At 35.6% G+C, this 27552-nt stretch overlaps 1 protein-coding gene across 1 annotated transcript; it reads right to left on the bottom strand.

Moving 5' to 3' along the window:
- Nucleotides 1–5333: 5333 nt before the first annotated feature.
- On the bottom strand, nt 5334–7746 carry LOC124890295. Its single transcript, XM_047402159.1, has 3 exons — nt 7576–7746; nt 6393–6517; nt 5334–6042 (listed from the first exon to the last, which is right to left on the bottom strand). The coding sequence occupies exons 1-3, from the start codon at nt 7744–7746 to the stop codon at nt 5334–5336; spliced, it is 1005 nt and encodes a 334-aa protein (XP_047258115.1).
- Between the last annotated feature and the right edge of the window lie 19806 nt (nt 7747–27552).

Raw genomic sequence — 27552 nt, forward strand, 5'->3', positions numbered from 1 at the left:
AAAAACCTATTGCAAAACCTTCCAGTAGTAAAACCACTAAAAACCCTGGTCCTTCTGGAAGTAAACCCATGGCTGACAAAATAGGGATGATTAATGAATCTAAGGAACAAATTCATTACATCAAAATAGGTTAATATCATAACAAAAAGAATTTTTACGCCAGGCCTTCTTTCCCAGATGTGCAGTTCGAGGAAAATGTTTTCCTTTCATCATTTTCTAATGATTAAGGAATCATAACTGAATGGAACATTGATGGCCTTGCTGAGCATCAAATTTATAATAAGCTCCATGACATGGGAATTGCTATTACTGCTTATAATCTCAAGAAAAGTGGGGATAAACATTTTGCTCATATGCTAATAGCAAGATTCACTGGAATGTTAAGGTACTGGTGGGACAATTATCTCACCAAAGAGGAAAAAAATAAGATTCTTGAGGCGGTAACCTTCAAAGAAGTCATAAAGACTAAAAATGAAGTTCAAACTACTGCAATAGAGCCTGTGGAGGATGCTACTGTAACTTTACTATGTTGCATAGCCAAACATTTTATTGGTGAACCTAAACTTTTTCAAGATAGGAATCTTGAAATCCTTAATAATCTATACTGTAAAATGTTTGGAGATTTCAAATGGTACAAAGATATATTCATCCAAAAGGTCATGATTAGGGAAGATTGCAATAATGATTTCTAGAAAGAAAGATTTATTAGTGGACTCCCTCCTCTGTTTGCTGAAAAGGTTCGAACTAAAATTAGAGATAGGTGCTAAGGGAAGATACCCTATGAAAACCTAACTTATGGCAACCTTTCTAGTATTACTACCATCGTCTCCTTTGAACTTTGCACTGACTTAAAGTTAAAAGAACAGATCAAGAAAGAGCAAAAATTATGTTCTTCAGAACTTGAAAGTTTCTGCCAAGACTTTGGTTTTCAAAAGTTTACCCTAACTTCTTCTAAAAGAAAAGAAAATAAGGTCTCAAGAAAATTATCCTCCTCTAGAAAAAAGAGATAAGGCAAAGAGCGAAAAGAAAAAGGACCTAATTAAAGATTTAGAAGGAAAATCTTCATCCAAGGATTCTTCTGAGGATGAATGTTGGACATGTGGAAAAAGAGGTCACAGATCCAATCAATGTCCTCGATACAAGAAAAAGAGGAAGAAGATAAATATTTTAGGAATTGATGAAAAAACTAAAGAAAAGTTATGTTCTATCCTCGAAGAAGAGGAATTAGTCTGAGGATTCTTCAAAAGAAGGAGAATACAGCGATGAAGAATTCATCAATGTTGCAAATAATTCTAAGTCCGATTTTGAAAAAAGTAAGACAGATTGCAACTGTAAAGGAACATTTTGCTATGGTGATAGCAAATCTATAAGCACTCTTTTAGAAAATACTGTTGAAACTTTGTTTGCCACCATCGAACATTTCATAGATGATGAGGCAAAATGAAAATATCTTTTAGAACTCAAAAGGCTAGTCACTCAGCAAAAATATGATGACAAACCCAAGGTTACCCCTTTTAGTGTAAAAGATGTCATGCAGTGGTTTGACACTAGAAGAGAACCTTCTATTAGTGATCTTCAAAGAGAAGTCAATTTCCTCAAGGAAGAAATTAGGGAATTCTAAGCTAGACTTCACAAATTGAAATTGATGCCCTTATAGAACCAGTTCTTAATAACGCTCAAATTACACTATTGAATGGGTGTAAGTGATTGTTGTCAATATAAAACCCAACTAGGTTGGGGTCGAATCCCACATGGAATATGGTGTGAACTCAAGTTATTTACGATTTAATCCATTGATAGTTTAATGTTTCCTGAAATGGGGGGTTTAGGTTTAACAAGTTGTTGTTTGTCACTTTACTTTCAGTGTTTGTAAATCAAGAGTTTATGAAATAACCAAAATTATGTTCACTAGGGCTTCCGGTACATGACAAATGCTAAAAGTGATTCAAGATTCTCACGGTGGGTAGAATAAAAAGCTATCTTTATCGATGTTATGCTAAAATGTCTCTCGACCTACTTAAGCGTTTAATTCCCTAATCCTCTCAAAATTAGAGAATTTCTATTACTGCCCAAATTTTACCTCAGCTTAACTAACCTTGTTACAACGCTTATTATTAAATGAAGTATTTCTGAGTCCCGTTTGATAATTCACTTCCTACAATATTTGATTTCTTTCTCAAGCAAATATAAGTAGGTGTGTCTACTATTTGGAACCAACAGACGTTAATTAAAACTTCAAAATTATCAAGATATCCTACCACCTTTTGAATATTGAATACTTAGCACTTCATCAAGACCTAACCCTAGATCCTATAACTCAGGTTAATGAAGTTTAGCCACTCATGATGTAACGAACGAAACGCATAATTGAATTCATGATTTGAAAGATAAACTTACAGAGATGAATAATAACTAGTGAATCGCAGATTAGATCACAAAGGAAAAATCCAAAAATACTGATAATAATCTCTCAAAAATAGGTGTGTAGTTCAAGTCAAGAAGTAAAGAGAAAATATCAAAATATGCTATCCACAAACTCAAACTGTCGACCTTGTGCGGAATAATAATGATAATAACAACAATAATTTTTTGAAAACCCTAAAACAAAGCTTTAAATAGTTTACCTAAATAAGGAAACAAAATCAAGGTTACAATTTTTTCTCTAAATAGACGACGACTATTGGTGACGCGCCTTATCAGGATCCTGACGACTTATCAAGAATGTCGTCAGGTCTTCTTCAAATCTGCACTAGTCCTGTCTTAGGTTGACGGCAACTTCTGACAGCTTATCAGGACCGTGACACTTATCAAAAATGTCGTCATACTTTTGCTCCAATTCTCATATCCTGCCTAATTCTGACGGCATTCCTGACGACTTATCACTATTATGATGGCCTATCACAAAATGTCATCGATTCTACCAGCTGGAACTCATTCCCTATTTAAGTATGATGACAAACTTGATAATTTATCAGACCCTTGACGGATTATCATAAAATGTTGTCACAACTTTCACTTTAGGCCAATTCTCTGTCTACTAATGACGACCAACCTGATAGCTTATCACAGGGATTATGACATATCACAAAGGTTGTTAGCCACACTTTTCTTCAGATTTCTTCAAATTTCAACCTTTTTGCTTTCATTTTTGTTGGATCTCTATCATATCAACTTAAACTGCAAAATCAAACATAAATAATCAAAAATAACTAAAGTTTCTCAAGACCTTACAATTATTTAGAGTTAAAAGCCTTAAATGTGTTAGCATATGCTCACACATCAACACTGCCAAATTTAAAACAATTGCTTGTCCTCAAGCAACCAAAACATAACTAAGAGAATACAAAATATAATTTGGCAGCTAACTACTCATATTAGTTCAGAATAATTTCACCATCTCCAAGGTCAGTCAATTTAAAACTCACTATTGATGTTTTGAAGAACAAACATACAACTCACAAGCATTAAGATACGTCAAAAATTCAACAATAAAAATCATGCCATACCAAGATCACACTATTTGAACAAGTCAGTGACTTAGCAACATACCCAATGTGCCATCACAACAAAGAAATCCCTTTTCCACTCATATAAGAATTCACATACATAAACATAGGGATAATCACAAGTCTCACTCTCAGAATAAAGTTCCAAACACTGCATGTCAAATACCATAGGCTTTCCCTTATAGTCAGTACCTAAATCATCAGGTTGGTCATTTAGGATCACTTTAGGGATTTTCTTAGGCTTGTAATGTAGGCTAGGGGCTGGTATGATATTCATGGATATTTTAGAGTGACTATACCTCCTTGACACTATACCAAACTCTTAGGGTTTCACTTCTTAGCCTTCTTTTCTTCTTCTTCTTTTATTGATCACACATTCTTAAAATGGATGCGGTCTTTTCAATCATCATATTATCTTTCTATCATCTTTAACACAACTTTCTCTTTTTTATTCCTTTTTCACCACACCCAACTTTTTATTCTTTTCTCTTATTCTGCCTCTCTTCATGCTCATTTTGCATCACGCACCCCTATGATAGCCACCCTCAACTTAGGCTGTTTGCCTAAGTCAAGGTGCACAGTGTCCAAGGAGGACCAAGGCCAAAATAGGTTCATTGTAAGGTAAACAGGAAGGTGAGAGGCTTCACAGAAAGAAATAGGCATATAGGCTCAAATTAGGGATCAAGGGATATTATTCACATTGGGAAGGTCATTTAGGATGAAAGTGGGTTATAATAAAAAACGGCCTATTATATTTTGCTAACCCCTATCCTACAACCTAGGCATGACTATCAAGGAAAGTTCTAAATTTGACACGTAGCAGCTGAGTAGGACCTCACACACACATGGCACACAAGTACATCACATATAATTACTTATCCAATTCATGCAATTTGTTCAGAAAAAATCGTCAAGTTGTAGACTAATGCCACAAAAATATGCACCGCAGTCATAGATGAATGCAATTCATATAGTTATAAACTCAGATCAATGGAGAGGTGCTCAAAAGTCACAAAACAAGCTAACTACCTCAAGTACCTGTATTACTCCTAATTATCTACCAAAAATTATTACAATAACATCCTACCCTACACCCTTAACTTAAAATTGAAAATAAATAAAAACTAAGGGTTAGAGTATACCTGGAATAGATCAATCCCAGGGTTTATAGGTTTTTGACCCTACTGCATCATCATCTACTACCTTTTCTCCATCAGGAGCTTCTGGCCTTACAGTGGCAGGAGGTCTGCTAGATGAGGTGCCTGCAACCCTGACTTTCAAAGCCTTCACCCATCTTTTATTGTCAGCTAGGGACTCCATTCTTACTTTCTTTAACTCCTCTTTTTTCGGCCTTTTTTTCTCCTTTTGTTTTACTTGGAATTTTTTTTGAATAATGAAATAAAATACTCTAAATATTAAAGGAAATTAACTTAAAAGAAAGTAAAAACAAGCGGGAAGGTGGAAAGGTTCGACTAGGCCCGGGTTGGATCTTTATAATTGGCCTAGATTTGGTTATTAAGTTACTTTATGATGACATCTTATGACGGCTTGTAACAGGTGTGATGACCTATCATGTATTTCGTCAGCCTTAATAGAACTTCAATTCAAAATTGGCCTCTCTGACGATAATTCTGATAGCTTATCACAGTTTTGATGGCTTATCAAGATTGCCATCAGGACATTTTCTATTGATTTCATCAGTTTTCCACCTTCTGTGAACTAAATCCTAACTACAAAAATAAATACTTTACTGGAATATAAAATTTTAGGTTGCCTCCCAATAGCACCTGATTTACTATCGCGGCACGACTTGGTTATCTTGACTACTCAGACTTCGCCAAGATAACCTGTTGATACCCTTTTATCATCTTTATAGAACATATCAATGATTGACCAAACACCCATCTTTTTTTGCTGAGTCATGGATGAGTTTATCTCAAAGCGTGCTTCCTTATCATTTTGCCTGAACTTCAGCTCGTTCAGCTCCATGTCTACGATCACACTTCTGGTTGCAATGAATGCTCTACCTAAGATGATGGGAACTTTAAAGACCACCTCACAATCTAGGACTACAAAATCAGCAGGCAGAGTAAAATCGTCTACCTTTACTAAAACATCGTGTAATATGCCCACAGGCTGCTTCATAGACCTCTCGGCCATCATCAACTGCATATTTGTTGGGGTAAGATTCTCCAAGCCCAGTTTCTTGTTCACATAAAGTGGCATTAGGTTTATACTATCCCCTAAATCGCATAATGCTTTGGTGAATTTCAGGGAACTAATAGTACACAGAATGGTAAACGCTCCCGGGTCTGCCTTTTTTGGAACTAAAGACCTTGTAGAGATAGCACCACAATGGATAAGATTGTCCTCTGGCTCATGAATAACCTTCCATTTCTTGGTCATAAGGTCCTTCATGAACTTTGCATATCGTGGTATTTGCTCAAATGCCTCAACCAAAGGCACATTTATTGCTAATTGGTTGAGCATTGTTAGGAATTTCCTGAATTTTGCATCCTCAGCCTTCTTCTTCAATCTTTGAAGAAAAGGAAGTGGTGGTCCTAGGATAGTTTTCAACACCACTCTTTTTCCTTCTCTCTTTCCTTCTCTGAAGTATTAATAAAAATATTCAGCTTTTCAAACTCCACTGGATTGCTTTCTTCGGATTTATCAACAACTACCTCACCATCTACAAATTTTCCCACAAAAGGGCCAGGTAATATCTTACCACTCCTAGTGGTAATATCCATACATGAGCCATCATTCCCCAGTTTTTGAACCATATGGCTTGGTAACGTTTCGCTTTTTCTTCGGTTAAATATAGTGGAAAGTTGGCTCATCTGCTGCTCCAACTATTTGATGGTAGTGGAGTATGAGTGCACCAACTGACTGATGGATGTCAGATCGGTCTTCATAGTGGTTACACCAGAGTCAGTGGCCTCAACTCTCTTCAATAATTTCTCTATCATGTTCTCCATAGACATCTTTCTAGAGCTAGTTGTAGCAGCTTCCTAATTTTTAAAAGGAACATATAAACCACTCCTTTCATTATTACTTCACTAGTTTCCTTGCTCCCTGTCTTTTTAACCAGACTTGTCATAAACATTCCAACCTTGGTTCCCTTGGCTATTTCCTTGGAAACCCCCTGATTATTAACATAATTCGCCTCTTTTTCAGGTTCCACATCCACTCGATCTTGAGATATTTCAAATTTCACTTTCTTAGTCTTCCCTAATAATAAGTTCTTGGTGAGCAAGTCTATTTGAGTCTTTAGATGGGCCATGTCTTTATCTCACTCTTCATCTCTCTTACATTGTTTAATAGATATACCAATAGAAATAGTTGGGATTGCTACCACAGACTCCCTGGTATGCCAAGCTCGACTCTGTTTGGTCATCCTATTTAGCATATTTGAGGCATCTTAAAAAGACAGATCAACAAATGAACCACCAGCAGTATTATCTACAATCTACTTTGTTACAGAGTTGAGGGCGCTGTATAAAGTCTCCATCAAGTATAGGCCCATCATATTGTGGTTCGGACACTGTGTTAGCTTCTTATTAAATCTCTCCAAAGTCTTATACAAAGCTTCAGTAGGAAACTGTCTAAAATTACTGATTTCATCCCTCAACTATACCCTCTTGGAGGGTGGAAAAAACCATTCTAGGAATGCTTATTTCAATTACCTCCAGTGGGTGATGGAATCAGACGTAAGATCATTCATCTATAATGATGCCTCCCCAGATAAAGACAACGGGAACAACCTCAAACGAATAGCGTTCTAGACTACTCCTGGGTTATTAAAAGATTTGTAAATGGTGACAAAATTCACTAAATGTAGGTTTGGATCATCCCCAGGAAGGCCACTAAACAACCCCTTCAGATTGAGGAGTTGGATCATAGTACTCGTAATGTTGAACTTGGCTCCATGTGCCAATGGTGGAGGAATAATTGTACCCGTTGCACCTACCTCATCTATGCCATCATCATCATCATTCAAATTATACTGGACTAGCTGGTACTCTTGCCTTCTTTGGAACGGATGGATTTAGTTAACATAATGTGGCACTTGTACAGCTATTCGCTCTGCTCGCCTTGGGTTACCAGGGTTCAATAACTCCTCGTCCCCCAAATATTCATCCTCAGGGTTTGGATGTTGTGCATGTTGCCTGACATTTTGCACATTCACCTGAGCTCTAGCTAAGGCTGTCAGTCTGTTAGCCTCTTTCTGTTCTGCCATTCTTTCTATTCATTGCGGTTCCAGATTTAGTGGTAATAATGTTTCTCCAGAACTTCTGGTGCTTGGCTTACACTATAAAACCCTGCAAATAAATAAAAACAACAAATAAACGTAAATCTAGGAAACTTAACTAAAAGTCAATTAGCGCATACAAACTTCAGCTTACAACCGTATTCCCCAGCAACAGTGCCATTTTTGATAACACTCAAATTATACTCTTGAATTAGTGTAAGCGATCAATTTCAATATAAAACCCAACTATGATGGGGTCGAATCCCGCAGGGAATATGGTGTGAACTCAAGTTGTTTGTGATTTAATCCACTGATAGTTTAATATTTCCTGAAATGAGGGGTTTAGGTTTAAAAAGTTGTTGTTTGTCTTTTTACTTTCGGTGTTTGTAATTCAAGAGTTTATGAAATAACCAGAATTATGTTCACTAGGGCTTCCGGTACATGACTGATGCTAAAAGTGATTCAAGATTCTCACGGTGGGTAGGATAAAAAGTTATCTTTATTGATGTTATGCTTAAATGTCTCTCGACCTACTTAAGCATTTAATTCCCTAATCCTCTCGGACTTAGGAAATTTCTATTACTGCCCAAATTTTACCTCAGGTTAACCAACCTTGTTACAACGCTGATTATTAAATGAAGTATTTTCAAGGCCCTATTGATAATTCACTTCCTACTATATTTGATTTATTTCTCAAGAAAATCAAAGCAGTTGCGTCTACTATTTGCAACCAATAGACGTTAATTAAAACTTTAGAATTATCAAGAAATCCTACCACCTTCAGAATCTTGAATACTTAACACCTCATGATGTAATGAACGAAACACATAATTGAATTCATGATTTTAAAGATAAACTTTTAAAGATGAATAATAACTAGTGAATTGTAGATTAGATCACAAAGGAAAAATTTCAAAACACTAATAATAATCTCTCAAAAATAGTTGTGTTGTTCAAGTCAAGAAGTAAAGAGAGAAAATATCAAAATATGCTGTCCACAAACTCAAGGTGTCGACCTTGTGCGGAATAATAATGATAATAACAACAATAATTTTTAGAAAACCCTAAAACAAAGTTTTGAATAGTTTACCCTAAATAAGGAAACAAAATCAAGGTTACAACTTTTTCTCAGAATAGACGACGACTATTGGTGATGCCTTATCAGGATCCTAACGACTTATCAAGAATGTCGTCAGGTTTTCTTCAAATATGCACTAGTCCTATCGTAGGTTGATGCCAACTTATGACGGCTTATCAGGACTGTGATGACTTATCAGAAATATCATCAAACTTTTGCTCTAATTCTCATGTCTTGCCTAAGTCTGACGACATTCCTGATGACTTATCACCATTATGACGACCTATCGATTCTACCAGTTGGAACTCATTCCCTGTTTAAGGCTAACGACAAACTTGATAACTTATCAGACCCTTGACGACCTATCACAAAATATCATCACAACTTCAACTTTAGGCCAATTCTCTGTCTACTGATGATGACCAACTTGATAGCTTATCACAGGGATGATGACTTATCACAAATGTCGTCAGCCACACTTGTCTTAAAATTTATTCAAATTTCAACCTTTTTGCTTCCATTATTATTGGTTCTCTATCATATCAGCTTAAACTGCAAAATGAAACATAAACTAATAAAATATAACTAAAGTTACTCAAGAACTTACAATTATTTAGAGTTAAAAGCCTCAAATATGTTAGCATATGCTCACACATCAGTTCTTAAAAAGGTAAATCCACCTGAATAAGGAACTTCAAGTAGCAAATATTTTTCTATTGAAGATATAGGAAATAATGACGAGAGGGATCCAGGTATTGATGTAATCTCTCAGGTTAAACCTCCTAGTAATCATATTTTGATCAAACTTGTTATTAATGATGATCTAATCCTTAACAAAGTTGCTTTATTTGATAGTGGTGCAGACAGAAACTGCATTATCAAAGGACTTCTCCCCACTAAATATTTCCAGAAAGGAACTGCAAAAACTCTATGGCGCTACAGGTGAAAGGTTTGGTATTGACTACACCCTGCCTAAAGCACATATTTGAAACAATGGAATTTGTCTTGTTAATGACTTTGTAATTACAAAAGATATTAACGAAGAAATCATTTTGGGATTACCATTTGCAACCCAGTTAAAACCCTATCTTATAGATTTTACTCGTATCCGCAGTACAATTTTAGGGGTAGAACTTGCTTTCCCTCTCATGAAAACTATGAATTTAGAAGAAAGTCAATTTCTAAATAAACATACTACCTTTAGAATAAATATTTTGCAAAATCAAATTGGTTTTTTAAAAAATGATATTAAAAATGCAAAAACTAAGCAAATTTAAAAACCCCCCAGAATGATATCCAAAATTGCCAATCTTCAAAGAACTTTTGAAAAAGAAATTTGCTCAGACGTTTCAAATGCTTTTTGAGAAAGAAAATCACACACTATTGATTTACCTTACATAGAAGAGTTCAATGAAAAGGCCATTTCCACTAAAGCTAGGACGATTCATATGAACCATGATTTAATGGAAATTTGTAAAAAAGAAATTGATAACCTTTTAAAAAACAATATTATTTGCCCTTCAAAATCTCCATGGAGCTGTTCTGCCTTTTATGTTAACGATGCTGCAGAGACAGAATGGGGTGCTCCCAGACTTGTATTAATTACAAACTCTTAAATAATGTTTTAAAATAGATTCGTTATCCTATCCCTAACAAAAGGTATCTTTTTAAGCGTACCTATAAAGCTAATATTTATAGTAAGTTTGAAATGAAGTCGGGATTTTGGTAAATTCACATTTTTGAAAAAGATAAATACAAAACTGCTTTCAGTGTCCCATTTGGACAATTTGAATGGAATGTTATGCCTTTCGGGTTAAAGAATGCCCCTTCAAAATTTCAAAATATCATGAATAGTATTTTCAACCACATTAGTCATATATCAATTATTTATATTGATGATGTTTAAATATTTTTCAAGGACATAGATTCTCATTTTAAACACCTAAACATTTTCTTTAAAATTGTCCAGCACAATGGCCTTGTCGTTAGTGCAAGAAAAATGAAGCTCTTTCAAACAAAATTAAGATTTCTAGGGCATGATTTGTATAAAGGTTATTATAAACCAATTTGTAGAGCCATTGAGTTTGCAAAAAAATTCCCTGATGTCATTACCGATAAGACTCAACTCCAAAGGTTTCTAGGAAGCCTTAACTATATTGTAGATTTTATTCCCAAGGTAAGACAAGTCTGTAAACCTCTTTTTGACAGGTTGAAGAAGAATCCTCTTCCTTGGAACGAAGAACATACGAATGTTGTTATAAAGGTAAAGGATATGGTTAAAGATTTACCCTGCCTCGGGATCCCTCACCCTGACTACTTTATGATTGTCGAAACTGATGCCTTTGACATCAGTTATGAAGGAATTCTTAAGCAAAGTAAAACTCCTACCTCAGTAAAAAATTAGTTCGTTATACTTATAGAGTCGGGAACTCTGCTCAAAAAAATTATAGAACTGTTAAAAAAAGAAATTCTCTCTATTGTATTGTGTATCACTAACTTTCAGGATGATTTAATTAGCAAAGAATTCGTTCTTAAAGTGGATTGCAAATCCTCTAAATATATTCTTCAAAAAGATGTTAAGAATTTAGTTTCTAAACAAATATTTGCTAGATGGAAAGCCCTATTATCTAGTTTTGATTTCCAAATAGAATTCTTAAAAGGATAAAATAACTCTCTTCCAGATTTTCTAACCCGTGAATTTTTGCAGGGAAAAAATGAGGCCAACCGGATATAGGCCAAACAAGAACCTTGTCAAAAATAAAGAGGTGGAGAGCAAAAGCCCATCGACCAGCCCATTCAACATCAGGCCATCATGGAATGACCAAAACAAGCTTTCAGTCTTCGGGTAACTGCCACCCATAAATCCTACCCTCACTATAAATCCTTTCCCAGCTTCACCAAGCTCCTCTTTCTCAAATACTATGAAACAATCCTTCATAACAAAATCCAAAGCATGTTCGCTTTATTCATTTGGAAAACCAAAATTGTCTTCAATATAAACTAAAGAAAGTTATGCAATGAAGACTCCTAAAAATTATTCTAAAGCGGTGGCACCTTCATCCTCCCCAACCCAGAAGGTTAAATAAACTTTTACTAACATTTCCCTGTAGGTGGCTCCAATCCTAGATTTGGATAAGGAGTATGAGAATTACGATATCAGACAGCTGGTTTGACCTCTGTATAACAAATGGAACTATGTGGATTCCGATAACCCACTTAAAACCAGAAAATTTTATGAATTCATTTTGATTGACACTGGCTCTATTGAAATAGGGCATCAGCTGAGAGATGAACATGACCCTAAAAGTATAATTTATTCAAAATTTACCATTAAAAAGATTTTAACTCCTTTTGAATGACGGGTAGATCATTTACTCACTCTTATAGTCCTTTCTGAAGAACATAGGCCTCAAACTAATAACTGACATGATTATAAACATGCATGGTTTAACTTTTTTTACTTACAGCCAACTACTTACACTTGATTTGTAAAGTATAGTCCAGAGTTAGCAAAATCTGTTATCCCAAGATGGTTCTACGAATGGTGAAATTGTTTTGGAGGTAACCAGGATGTTTTACCCAAAACATTTTTAGATAAATTCAGTCAATTTGAAATTGACCAAGGCATCTCATCTTTATATGAACACATAAAAATGTGTAAATATTTTATTCAAAAAAGGATTTCTTATATTATCAGCTGGACCTTTGCAGTTCATGAATTTGATAGGATCAAATACTTATCTAAAGAAATTTTTATCTGAGGATGGACTCCTGCATGAAAAGATGCACCGAGGAACCCTATGAAATCCTCACCAAGAAACCTTTCAACCAAGAAATCTCCATCAAAGAGTGATTGATAATAGAGACTCCAAAAATTGATGATGATCCTAACAAAGATGATATCATAAAATTATTGGATGAATCTTCATCTCTAAGTAAAGACAATGGAGATATGCTAAAACCATTTGGTTTAGCACAATCTTATATGGATCCATTCTATGATTAATCCTAATTGAGTTTATTAAAAACTAGAATAATTAGTCCCTTAGATAGAGACTCAAAGAGTCGGAATTATCGACAGGGTAAGAATAGAGACTCAAAGAGTCAGAATTATTCTTGATTAAACATATAATGGAACCAGTGAGACCCACACTCTACCTTTGAAGTGGCCAACACTCGTGATTTAAAAGTAATGGACCCACCTTATCTGACAAATTGACAAATGGACCCATCTTCGACACTTAGTGAAATTTTCTAACTCGTGGACCCCTTTTTACATACAATAGTGAGCTAGATTAAGCTAGGATCTTACAGGGTCTTACAATATCTTCCCCTTGGGGACATTCATACTCGATTGAGATTACATACTGAATATGCATAGTTGAAAAAATGATGACATGACAAAGTCTGAAACTTAATGAATGTCTGTGCTAATTGATAAAAGAATGCAATGACATAAAGATGATTACATGGATTAAATTGAGAACTTAAGAGAGTCAATCTGAGGGGAATTGTTACCTTAAGGTGATTCAGAGTTCGCAAAGAAAAGATAAGGGTACTTGGTTCACATATTTGCTTCTGCTTCCCAAGTGGCTCCCTTAATAAACTGATTCCGCCAAAGAACCTTGACTAATGGAACTTCTTTGTTCCTTAGTTTGCGAACCTGATGATCTAGGATCTCGACTAGGATTTTTTTGTAAGAAAGGCTATCTTGAATGTCTGTGCTTTCTAAAAGAACAACTACGGTTGGATCACTAACACATTTCCTTTGCAAAGAAACACGAAACACTAGATGGACTAATGCCAAATCTGCAGGCAACTCAAGCTTGTATGCTACCTTCCCATAATGACTCAAGATTCTATAAGGGCCAACATATTGGGGATTGAGCTTCCCCTTCTAGCCAAATCTCTTCACTTCCTTCATAGGAGAGATTTTCAAATAGACCAAATCACCAACGTCAAACTCAAAATCTCTTCACCTCACATCTACATATGATTTCTATCTGCTTTGGGCTATCTTAAGTCTCTCTCTGATAAACTAAACTTTCTCTATTATATCTAATACTGAATTAGGCTTTATCAATGCAGTCTTACCTACCTCAAATTAAGCAATAGGAGATCTACATCTCCTCTCATAGTGAGCTTCAAATGAAGCCATCTGAATACTAGAGAAATAATTGTTATTGTAGGCAAACTCAATCAAAAGCAAGTGATTTTCCCAACTACCCTTAAGGTCAATAACACATGCTCTCAACATATCCCCTAGGGTATGAATAGTCCTCTTTGCTTGACCATTTGTTTGAGGGTGAAAGGTTGTACTGAGATAAATTTGGGTACCAAGACCCTTCTTAAAAGCTTTCCAAAAGTGAGAGAAAAATAGAGTACCCCTATTTGAAATGATAGATAATGGGACTCCATGCAACCTAACCAACTCTCTAATATAAAGCGTGGCATAGTCCTCATCTATATAAGAAGTATGAATCAGCAGGAAATAGGATGATTTGGTCATTATGTCTGTAATAACCTATATCAAATCATGCTGATGATGCATACGAGGCAAACCCATCATAAAAACTATGTTCACCTCCTCCCACTTCCAAGTAGGAATACTAAACTCCTGCAATGTACCACTATGCCTCTGGTGTTCATCCTTAACCTAATAACAGTTAGGGAACCTAGCTATAAACTCTGTAATATCCCTTGTCATGCCATCGCACTAATAGATTTCCCATAAATCATGGTACATCTTAGTGGCTCCTGAAAGAATAAAATAACATGCACCATTAGATTCTGCAAGGATTTTCTATCTCAACCCATCCACACACGACATACATAACCTACCCTGACATTGCAACACACTATCTCCACTTTGGGAGAAAATCTTTACCTTCTGATCTCTAACTAACTCATTCAACTTAACTAAATTGGGATCCCTATCCTTCTCCTCCTTCACTTTAGTAACCAAAGAAGATTCCAAACTATTCTGAACCCACACGCTATATTCATCTGAATCAACCAACCAAACACCTAATCTAGTAAGTTGATGAACTTCCTGAACTAACCTCTTCTTATCATTCTCGACAATAGCAATACTATCCATAGATAATATACTAAGGGTGTCTGCCACTTCATTGGCCTTGCCCGGGTGATACAAAATACTTATATCATAATATTTTAACAACTCTAACCACCTTCTCTAATGAAGATTTAAATCTTTCTATGAAAACACATACTGCAAGCTTTTGGGATTTGTGAACACATCAATATGCACCCCATAGAGATAATGCCTCCAAATCTTCAAAGTAAAAATAACAGCTGCTAAATAAAGGTCATAGTCTCAGGTGATGTGCTGTACTAAGGTGGAGAGTATAGTTGAGAGAGTATTCAAGGGATAAGTCTAAGATTGAGAATTTGTAATCATAGTGCATAAGGATTAGTCACTTCATCTTAGATTATGTTTTGTAGGCCCCGACTCATATTACAAAACTTTAGCCAGGATGTGATTTTCTTATTCAGCTATTTTTTTAGCCATGCCAAGACTCCTTGCTCCCTAAAGAAACTAGAACTCTATAGAAAGAGTGTCAAAGAAAGGCTCCAGTTGAATATAATTTTTCAGCATAAATCAGTTAGTAAAACCAACAATTCAGTTTAGTAGTTAGGCGGACAATGTTCGTATGGTTGGGTTTCCCATCCTTCATTCTAGTCGTACTATCTGAAGTCTCATAAATATAACTATTCAAAGATTGAGAAATGAAGAAGTTGCATGTTCAACTCAATTAGGGTGTCATGTCTCAGTTTAAGAACCTCGACATGTAGTCACGATTCGATTCATATGTGTATTGTGCATCATCTTAGTTTTTCATCAGTATCTCAGCCAAGTCAATATTTTTCATGGGACATAATGTTCCAAGGGGGAGATCCACTATAATTCCTAAGCTTTCATGACCTAAACCTTTCATCTTCTCTTTATGTAATGAATCCAATTTAGAGTAGCGGGTGCTCATAGGTGGACCCTCAAATTCCAAACTCAGCCGTAAGGCATGTATTCAGGTGCTCAATTTCATTCATGATAATCAGTTCTAGTATCATATTTCAGGCTTAGTTATATTCTCATGTTCCCGTTCATGTGTATTAAGTAAATAATCTCGAGTTCGGGATCAGGGATTTTGTTTTCTTGAAAATCTCTCCTATGAAAGGAAAGAAGAGGTTGGCAAGAAGGGAAAGCTCAGTCCCTAATATGTTGGTACTTTCAGAATTCTTAGCCGTTTTGGAGAGGTAGCTTATGAGATCGAGTTACCTTCAGGCTTATATTTAGTACATCAAGTATTTCACGTCCCCTTGCTAAAGAAATGCATAGGTGACCCCGCAATTATAGTCCCTATAGAGAGAATAAATGTTTAGAATAGTCTTTCTCTTATGAAGAGGTCCAGTCAAAATCCCTGACTATTAAATTCACAGAATGAGGAACTAAGAAGTCCTTTTAGTCAAAGTTCTTTGGTGGAGTCATTCTATTGAGGGAGCTACTTGGGAAGCAAAAGCAGATATGCAAACCAAGTATCCTCACCTCTTCTCTGCAAACTCGAACTCAACCCAAGGTAACATATTTTCTTTAAATTTACTCAGTCTCATATTCAGATATAGCTACCAACTTGGTATCAATTAAGGTTGCTTACTTAGTCATTCATTCACGAATCAGTTCAGTCATGTACTCATGCATCAGACATGTATGTCCAGTATAAAAGCTCAGCTTATCAGTAATCCCAGTCATGCATTCATGAATCATGTTTAGCTATGTACTCATGTATCAGTTATACATGTTTATTATGATAATTCAGTATATCAGTAATTTCAGTCATGAAATCATGCTTCAGTTGTGCATGTCCAGTGTCTAAATCTAGTCTATCAGTATTCATAGCTTAATCAATTTCATTTGAGGATGAATGTTCCCATGGGGGAGATATTATGAGACCCCAAAACATCCTAAGATCAACTCAGTCTTTTAATTTTGCTAAGGGGTCCTAAACTTAGAAAATTCTACCTAAGTATTCAGACTTAGTATTATTTCAGCCTTCGTAAGTTGGAAACTCTATTTCACGACTCTTATGACCTTAAAATGTTAATCTTTAGGTTGATTCATGATCAGGAATGTCAGTAGGTACTCCCGAATGAGTTTTGTAATTTTCAAACCTCATTTGAACCATGTTTGGGAATCCAAAATAGTGAATGACCTCGGTGTGGCGCATCAGCCATCGCATCGATCAATATTTTCCTTGGCTCCTAGTGGTAATTTATAGTGAACTAATATGGACTCAATGTGGCGCATTGGCTATCTCATTGATGCCAATAACATAGTGTGTTGTCCTGTGCATCGACAATCTAATTTTCAGTAATTAAAAAGTTGCGGGGGTATTAGGGTCTTTTTCTCACCCCTATTTAGCCCTAAAACATGAGATTCATCCCTCATTGCGCAAAATATACTTACTTTCTCCCAAATTGATCAAGAACAAAAACTCTAGGTGATTTAATTTCAAGGCCAAGGCTCAAGGTTCACCATTTTTCTTCAAGAATTTAGCAACCAGGTATGTCAAGTGTTCATCCAAGAGTTTCTTCCACCCTTAGAGTCCAAGAAACTCTTTAAAACTTCAAGTTTCTTGATTTCATGCTTTCCATGATTTGGATTCAAGAGTATTCATGATTATAATGTTGATTGAATTTTTATTCCATGATTAAGTGCAAGATTTATGTAAAAACAACTATTATGTATGTAGTATCATGTGAATTCATATTAAAGCCTTGAAATTATGATGCTCATGTATTGATTAGTACTATGTGCATATTAAATACCATCCAAGTGTTTGATGAGCTATTCATGAGAATTAAATAATGAAATTATATCATGTTAGCACGTATTCAAGTTCATGTCATGCAAGTGTTTGCTAGGATGTCCCAATAAATGAATGAATGATGATCAAGTAGTTATTTATAATGTTTCAAGTTTGTGCCATGTATTATAATTTATGCTATTGAGTCCTGGGGGTATTTAATTCCTAACGATATAGCTGATTACCTAGAGCCATGGTCAATCTCAAGATAGTATCAGTCATATCGCGATCAGTTGTACTCTCAATCAGTTATAGAACTTAGGAAAAACTCAGTAGACTTAGTATCAGTCTAGTCAAGTTCAGTATTTAGTTCTAGCCTTAGTAAATTAGCCAGTTAATAGAATTCATTAGTATTTTATTATTCAATGGAACTCAGTAAACTCAATTTAGTTCAGTTAGATAGTATAATCAGTAACAGATCAGTCAAACCTAGTATGAACTAAGAAGTCAGTTCAGTGTCTATTCAGATGAGAGTAGAATTCACTATCGAGTTAACCTAGGGGTGGGGGTATTCCTGCAAGTAGAGGGTTTGAACCTTAGTAGATATCCCTACATTACAGAACTACATAACCAGCATAGGTTGAGATATCTTCCTAGCAGACTAGGGTTGATACATTTCCTATGTATTTTCCTACCAGCAAAGGTTGACGAAAGAGCTTCCTGTCAGAGAGAGTTAACTCACAGTTGTCTTTTCCCATGGCATGGTACTGATACCCTTCCAACTGGAGTAACAGGTTGGACCCAATCTATTTAGAAAGGGGCATATAAGTTAGATGATTACCTCCCACAGTCTTATTTTCAGTTCCAATCTTAGAATAGAACTTAGTTCAGTTCAACAGATTCAAGACTGTCAGATACGATTACTCAATTTGTACAGAACTCAATATTATTCCACAGGATCAAGACTATCAAATATAGTCACTTAGTTATCAGCTACACAGCATCAGTAGACTCAAGTATCAATAAATTAGTAATTCAAAAACTTAGTTCCTCTATTATTATAATCTCAGTTATAGTTTACATATTCATGTATGTACTTTTATTCAGTTATATTCATGTCATTCAGTCAGTGTTTTTCATGCATATGAACCCATGCATTTCATCCTACCTCACTTTGCATACTAGTACATTCAAAGTACTGATGCATACCTTTCTTTTGCGCTATAATGCTTTATATCATAGGTTTAGACGCGCGGGCTGTCGATCATACTTAGGAGTTTTGATGTTCAGCTGATAGAGTTAGTGGTGAGTCCTCTTAATTTGAGGACATGATGATTATTTTAGTAGTTTGGAGATTGTTGGGGAATTTTTCCATCAATTCCATATTTCAGATAGTTAGAGGCTTTTTTAGACAAGATTATTTTTTAGATAGATGTATCAAATTTGATATTTGTGATATTGTATTCATTTTTATTATAGTATTGAACTTTATGGGATATTTTTTGCCTAATTTCTACATAATTACAGTATTATTACTCCATTATTGCAGCAGGTACCAGTCATGGGTTAGTTTGTAGTCCTTTAGGATTATGAGCACCGTGTAGCATCCAGGGTACAAAATCGGGGTGTTATAAACTTAGTATCAGAGCTTAAGGTTCAATAGAGTCCTAGAAAGTCTGAAATCTACATTTAGTAGATTTTTGTACATGGGTGTGTAGCGCGCCACACTTTTAAACAGGAGGCTATGAGATGTTTTAGGAAAAGTTTTCCTCCTTTCAGTATTCATGTCGTGCGAGTGAGAATGAGATCAAGTTAAACTCTCAGTCTAATTTATCTCTTCCCTATGCTTCTAGAATATGTCTTCTAGAGATGCTAACAAAATAAGTAACGAAAACCAGTCAGCCTCTCCGCACGTTCAGGCAGACCCCCTAAATAAGAATATTTATCATGCTAAGTTTAGAGCTACTTTAACCTCCTTGGCTCATTCAATAGTTGCTCAGAACAATTAGTTGGCTATTATAATATCTAGGCTTATGGCTTATGCACCATAGAGTAAGGTAGAGAGACGTAGGAAAAAGGGGAGAAAGAATAAGAGGGTCAGAACATCTAGGCCAAAGAGTGGCCGAACCAATACTCTTTGTATGAAATGTGGAAAAAAACACTAGGGTATCTGTAGAATTGGCAGTGATTTATGTTTTAGATGTGGCAAGCCAGGTCACAGTTTTAGAGATTGTCCCCTGTTATGCTCCTAGGGTTAGCAAAATTGTTCCCCAACTCAGTTTGGTCTCCTGAATCAGCAGGGTGCCGCTTCCAGTTCTACCAGTAGGAAGTGCCCAGACAAGCTTTATGCACTTCAGTCCCGATAAGATCAGGAAATTTCTCCTGATATGGTCACCGATACGTGACAAGTTTATCATTTACATGTTTATGTTTTGCTAGACCCAGGAACTTCTTTGTCCTTTGTTACTCCTTATATAGCTATTGACTTTGGAGTCAGTCCCAAAATCCTAGCAGTTCCTTTCTCAGTCTCTACCCCAGTGGGTAAATCTATCATAGCCCTGCGGGTATACAGGAATAGTCCGGTTATGGTATCTTAGAAAGTCACTTCAACAGACTTAGTCGAATTAGAGATGACCGATTTTGATTTCACACTCGACATAGATTGGATTCATTCCTGCTATGCCTTAGTAGAGTGCAGAAATAAAATTGTCCAGTTTTAGTTTTTGAATGAACCCGTCCTTGAGTGGAGGGGTAGTACTTCAGTACTTGGGGGTCAACTTATTTCTTACCTAAGGGCAAGAAAAATGATATCTAAAGGATGTATTTTCCATATTGTTCGAGTCTAGGACTCTAGTTCAGAACCTCCTAATCTTGAACCAGTGTCAGTAGTATGTGAATTCCCAGATGTGTTTCTCGAAGATCTCCTCAGAGTTCTTCCTAAAAGTGAAATCAACTTTAGAATAAACCTTTTTCTAGATACTCAGCCCATATCTATCTCGCCATACAGAATGGAACCTGTGAAACTCAAAGAATTAAAAAAATAGTTAAAGGATCTCCTAGATAAGGGATTCAGCAAACACAGTGTGTCCCCGTGGGGTGCCCCAGTTTTATTGGTGCATAAGAAAGACAAATCTCTCAAAATATGTATTGATTACCATCAGCTAAATAATGTCATGGTCAAGAACAAGTATCCACTTTCTTAAATTTATGACTTGTTAGACCAGCTTTAAGGTACCAGTTACTTCTCTAAGTTAGACCTCAGATTAGGCTATCATCAGCTCAGAGTCAGGGAATGGAACATTCTAAAAATAGTTTTTAGATCTTAGTATGGTCACTTCGAATTCTTAGTCATAATATGGTGTTACTAATGCCCCAATAGCTTTCATGGACTTGATGAATTGTGTGTTCAAGTGGTACACAGACATATTCATCATAGTCTTCATAGATGACCTTCTTGCCTATTCCCGTAGCGAGAGTGGTCACGCAGATCATCTCAGAATCATATTCTAGACTCTCAAAACCCATTATGTATCATGATATCTTATCATATCTTACATGTCAGCTCTATGATCATAGCCCATACTGGTGCACGTTAGCAATCATGCCCTCTTACAGTTCCTAGTATGAGGAGTTCTAGTTCAATTAGTGTTACAAATCATGTTCCAAGAATACATAAACTCCAGACTTAAGTCATGCAGCTCATGAGTCAAGTACCCATGTCATGATATACAGTATGCTCCGGTCCCATGACCTATGCTACACTCTTAACGATAGGCTAAATTCAGATTTCATCATGCATAAGTTTAGATGTTTTGATAAATCCATGGTGTTGATATTCTATTCCTCAGAACTTAATTAAGTGTCGAGTTTGGTATAGTATTCATGCATACATCAGGTCCTCATGTTTTAAACCTTTAGTGGACTCTCCTTACAAAATGATGTAGTGATGAACAGTTGCTTAGAAGGGACAAAGTAAATGTTTATGTTAAAAAATGATTATTGCATGCTAGTTTTACACGAGGCTATAGCTATAAAGATAAGATTGAATGTCATGTTGTTGTATAAGTGGATAAATGCATTTCGGAGATTAAAGTAGGCTTGAACATAGTGGGAGAATTTAGTCCAGATTAAATCTCAGTAGGTAGAGTTATCAGAACCCAATATTTAGTTCCAGTATAGTCTTAGTTGCAATCTCAGTCACAGTCTTAGTCCAGTAATCAGATCAATAACTCAGTTCAGTTTCAGATTTGCTTGACCATAGCATACAATTATCAGTTATTCAGTTATATGTATTTTAGTACCTCAGTTTATAGACTATTTCAGAGTCATGTTATACAGTTAGTCTTGCCTTCTCAAATAATACAGTTTTCACAAATTCATGCTCAGTTATCTCATGTTACCTATTCATTCCTTATCTCATATGCATGATATGTTACATTTCCAGTCTAATTATTCGACTAAGTACAGTTCAATATTACATGATCAAGTATTTAGCTATCAGCCATTCAGATTATCAGATAAGTAAGTAAGTTTATGCACTCATTCTCAAACCCATATGAATATTTTCAGTAGTGTCAGGTGATGTGTTGTACTAAGGTGGAGAGTATAGTTGAGAGAGTATTCAAGGGATAAGTCTAAGCTTAAGAATTTGTAGTCGCAGAGCATAAGGCTTAGTCACTTCATCTTAGATGATATTTTGTAGACCTCGACTCATATTACAGAATTTTAGCCAGGATGTGATTTTCTTATTCAGCTATTTTATTCAGCCATGCAAAGACTCTTTGCTCCCTAAAGCGACGAGAACTCTCTAGAAAGAGTGTCAAAGAAAGGCTCCAGTTGAATATAAGTTTTCATCATAAGTTAGTCCACAAAATCAGTAATTTAATTTAGCAGTTAGGCGGATAATGTTTGTATGGTTGGGTTTCCCATCCGTCCAACTAGTCACACTATTCGAAGTCTCATAAATGTAACTATTCCAAGATCGAGCAACCATGCGATTACGAGTTCAGCAAAGTTAGGGTATCGTGCCTCAATTTCAGAACTTCAACATATAGTCACAATCCAATTTGTAGGTGCCCTGTGCATTATCTAAGTTTTTCCTTAGTATCTCAGCTAAGTCAGCATTCTTCACGGGACGTAATATCCCAAAGAGGAGATGTACTATAATCCTTGAGCTTTCATGACCTAAACCTTCCATCTTCTCTTTACATAGTGAATTTAGTTTGGAGTAGTGGGTACTCATAGATGGACCCTGAAGTTCCAATATCAGCCATAAGCCATGTATTCAGGGGCTCAGTTCTATTTATGATAATTAGTTCTTATATCACGTTTCAGGCTCAGTTATGTTCTCATGTTCCCGTTCATGCGTATTCAGTAAATAAGCTTGAGTTTGGGACCGGGGATTTTATATTCTTGAAAATCTCTCCTATGAAAAGAGTGAAGAGGTTGGCAAGAAGGGGAAGCTTAATCCCCAATATGTCGATCCTTACCGAATTCTCAACCATTTTAGAAAGGTAGCTTATGAGCTTGAGTTACCTTCAGACTTAGCTTTAGTACATCAAGTGTTTCACATCCCTTTGCTAAAGAAGTACATAGGTGACCCCACAATTATAGTCTATATAGAGAGCATAGACAAACGAACGGTCTTTTTCTTACGAAGAGATCCCAGTCAAAATCCTTGACTATCAAATTCACAGAATAAGGAACAAAAAAGTCCCTCTAGTCAAAGTTCTTTTGCGAAATTAGTCCATTGGGGGAGCTACTTGGGAAGCAGAAGCTGATATGCGAACCAAGTATCCTCACCTCTTCTCTGCAAAATTGGACTCAACCCAAGGTAATAAATTTTCTTTGAATTTACTCAGTCTCATGTTCAGATATAGCCACCAAGTTGGTATCAATTAATGTTTCATACTCAGTCATGTATTCATGAATCTGTTCAGTCATGTACTTATGCATCTGACATGCATGTCTAGAATATAAGCTCAGCTTATCAGTAATCTCAGTCATGCATTTATGAATCATGTTCAGCTATGTACTCATGTATTAGATATGCCTGTTCAGTATGATAATTAAGTACATCAGTAATTTTAGTCATTAAATCATACTTCAGTTGTGCATGTCCAGTGTCTAAATCCAGTCAATCAGTATTCTCAGTATAATCAATCTTATTCAAGGACGAATGTTCCCAAAGGGAGATATTGTAACATTCCGCAAGATCCTAAGCTCAACTCAGTCTTTTAAGCTAGCTAAGGGGTCCCAGACATAGAAAATTCTAGCTAAGTATTCAGACTTAGTATTATTTCAGCATTCATAAGTTGGCAACTCTATTTCACGACTCTTATGACCTTAAAGTATCGATCTTTAGATTGACTCATGATAAGGAATGTCAGTAGGTGTTCCCAAAAAGTTTTGTATTTTTCGGACCTTGTTTGAACTATGTTTAGGAATCCAAAATAGTGAATTGATCCGATCTCAGTGTGGCATGTCAGCCATCGCGTTGATTAATATTTTTCCAATTTCCAATGAACTGATGTGGACTCAACGTGGTGTGTGGGCTATTGCATTGATGCCAATGATGTAGTGTGCCATTCTATACGTCGATAATCCAGTATTTAGTTATTAAAAAGACGCATCCTTAGGGGTATTAGGGTTTTTTCCCACCTCTATTCAGCCTTAAAACGCGAGATTCATCCCTCATTGAGCAAAATATACTTACTTTCTCTCAAATTTCTCAAGAACAAGAACCCTAGGTGATTTAATTTCAAGGCCAAGGCTCAAGTTTTAACCATTTTTCTTCAAGAATTTAGCAACCAAGGTATGTCAAGTACTCATCAAATGGTTCCTTAGACCCTTGGAGTCCAAGAAACTCTTTTAAACTTCAAGTAGCTTGATTTCATGCTTTCCATGATTTTGATTCAAGAGTATTCATTATTATAATGTTGATTGGGTTTCTATTCCATGATTAAGTGCAAGATTTATGTAAAAACAACTATTATGTAAGTAGCATCATGTGAATTCATGTTAAAACCTTGAAATTGTGATGCTCATTTATTGATTAGTACTATGTGCATATTCAATGCCTTCTAAGTATTTGATGAGTTGTTCATGAGAGTTAAATAATGAACTTACATCATGTTAGTATGTATTCAAGTTCATGTCATGCAAGTGTTTGCTAGGATGTCCTAATGAAAGAATGAATGATGAGCAAGTAGTTATTTATCATGTTTCAAGATTATGTCATGTCTTATAATTTATGCTATCGAGTCCTAGGGGTATCTAATACCCTATAATTTAGCTGATTACCTAGAGCCACGGTCAGTCTCAGGATAGTATCAGTCATGTCAAGATCAGTAGTACTCTCAGTCAGTTACAAAACTCAGGAAAATCTCAGTAGACTCAGTATAAGTCTAGTTTAGTATTTAGTTCAAGCCTCAGTAAATTCAACCAGTTAACATAATTCAGTAGTATTTTGTCAGTCAATAAAACTCAGTGAACTCAATTCAGTTCAGTTAAATAGTATAATCAGTAATAGATAAGTCAAGCCTAGTATTAACTAGGAAGTAAGTTCAGTGTTTATTCAGATGAGAATAGGATTCAACACCGAGTTAACCCAGGGATGAGGGAGGATTTGACCCTTAGTAGTAATCCCTGCGTTATCGAACTACGTAGCCAGCGTAGGTTGAGATATATTCCTACCATACAAGGGTTGATACATATCTTACGAGTTTTTTTTTCGAGGGTTGGCAAAAGAGCTTCCTGTCAAAGAGGGTTAACTCACTGTTGTCTTTACCCGTGGCACGGTACTGACAACCTTCTAAATAGGGTTACAGGTTGGACCCTAATCTATTTAGTAAAAGGGCATGTCAGTTAGATTATTACTTCACATAGTGTCAGTTTCAGGTTCTAGTCTCAGAATAGAACTTAGTTCAGTTCTATAGATTCAGGACTATCAGATATGGTCACTCAGTTTGGTACAAAACTTAGTATCATTCCACAGGATCTAGACTGCCAGATGCAGTCACTCAGTTATCAACTACATAGTATCAATAAACTCAGATATCAATAAATTAATAATTCAGAGCTCAGTATCCAGTGTTATCAAAATCTCAGTTAGAGTTTACGTATTCACACATGTACTCTTATTTAGTTATATTTATGTCATTCAGTCATTGTTGTTCAAACATATGAACCCATGCATTTTAGACTACCTCACTTTGCATACCAGTACATTCAAAGTACTGATGCATACCTTTCTTTTGCACTATGATGCTTTATATCACAAGTTTAGATGCACGGGCTCCCGATCATACTTAGTAGTTCAGATATTCAGCTGACAGAGTTAGTGGTGACTCTAGTGGTGACTCCTCTTAGTTTGAGGACATGATAATTATTTCAGTTGTTCAGCTTATTTTAGTAGTTTAGAGTTAGTTAGGGACTTGTCCCATCAATTCCATATTTCAAATAGTTTAAAGGCTTTTTCAGACTAGAGTATTTATAGACAGATGTATCAGATTTGGTGTTTGTTATACCGTATTTAGTTTTATTATAGTATTGAACCTTATGGCATTTTCCACCTAATTTTTGCATAATTACAGTATTATTACTCAGTTATTACAGTAGGTACCAGTCATGGGTTAGCTGGTGGTCCTTCAGGATTTTGAACATCGTGTAGCATATAGGGTATAGACTCGAGGCGTTACACTAGCACCCTTGAACTTTGTGCTCTGGTACTAATTTTTTCATGACGCGAAACTGCCCCTAATCATAACACGATGCTTAGAACCACAAGTGATCCCAAACTAAACCATGAACTAGAATGATTCTTGGGCATCTTAATTAAATTAATTATATAAGCTAAATTTTCTGAATGGAAGCATAATCATAATAAAATTTAAATAAACATGATATTATAAAAGTTTACAATATGATAAATCTGAAGGAAGAACTTGAATTACATAAGTAACTTTGACTGACTGTCTATGAAGCCTCTACTATACTGAATTTAGGTGGCTGGGACATACCTCTAACTACCATAAATCAATACATAAGAATAATAAAAATGGAGTATGAACTACAAGTGACTAGATTCCCTGAATCAAGTGAACTCATCACCTACTGGCTAAAAGTTGAGAACTGCCTGACTCTGGTGTGTAGACTATATCTGGTACCTACATCATGAAGGAGTGTAGCTACAAATACATATATGTAGTTATTATTTTAAATGTATTAAATATTTAGGGACATGCACTAAGTCATGGAATTATTTCAAACATGCTTTACAACTTAGTATATAAGCTATTTTCTAAAATATGCATTTAAAACAAGGTCGTATGTGAAAGTGGTAAGTCATGGTAAAATTTATAAGGTCATGAGCTGAAAACATAAGTTAAGAAGTGGTAGAAATATGAATGATGTATGTAAATCTCATATAAAGATAGATATGCTGTAATATGTACTGAGGATCATGTATGAATACTAATCATGAAAATATGAACACGTAAGATAAATACAAGACCAAGTAAAGTATGTATTAAAATTATATGAATAACTGAATAACTGATATCCGAATAGTTGAATAACTATAAATCTAATTACTTGGTCAAGCAAACCTAAACAGGTACACACTGAGTACTAACTGAAACTGTAGGAGCTATCATGTAACTGACATAAACTATGTGAGCTATCATGGAGTCCAATGTCTGACCCATATTGAGGAGGGCTATTCTATCCTTGCCATCAAAGTAGAACCTGAACTGGAGTGATTGATTAACTGAGCCTATATTGGGCAAGGGGAAATACTATCTAGCGAGTCCCCTAAACCTATGATGGCACATAGTTTTTGAGAAATAGCATGCATTGAACCCACACTTTTCTCTTGGTGCTAAATCCTACTCC

The sequence above is a fragment of the Capsicum annuum genome, unplaced genomic scaffold, assembly GCF_002878395.1.
Source record: "Capsicum annuum cultivar UCD-10X-F1 unplaced genomic scaffold, UCD10Xv1.1 ctg1491, whole genome shotgun sequence".
In the NCBI taxonomy this organism is placed as follows: Eukaryota; Viridiplantae; Streptophyta; class Magnoliopsida; order Solanales; family Solanaceae; genus Capsicum; species Capsicum annuum.

Coding starts and splice junctions, on each gene's coding strand:
- LOC124890295 (XM_047402159.1), bottom strand. CDS start 7,746: ATGGCAGAACAGAAAGAGGCTAACAGACTGACAGCCTTAGCTAGAGCT. Junction 6,518..7,575: donor CAGAGCGAATAGCTGTACAA/GTGCCACATTAT, acceptor TTTAAAAATTAG/GAAGCTGCTACAACTAGCTC. Junction 6,043..6,392: donor GATCTGACATCCATCAGTCA/GTTGGTGCACTC, acceptor TTTTCTTCAAAG/ATTGAAGAAGAAGGCTGAGG.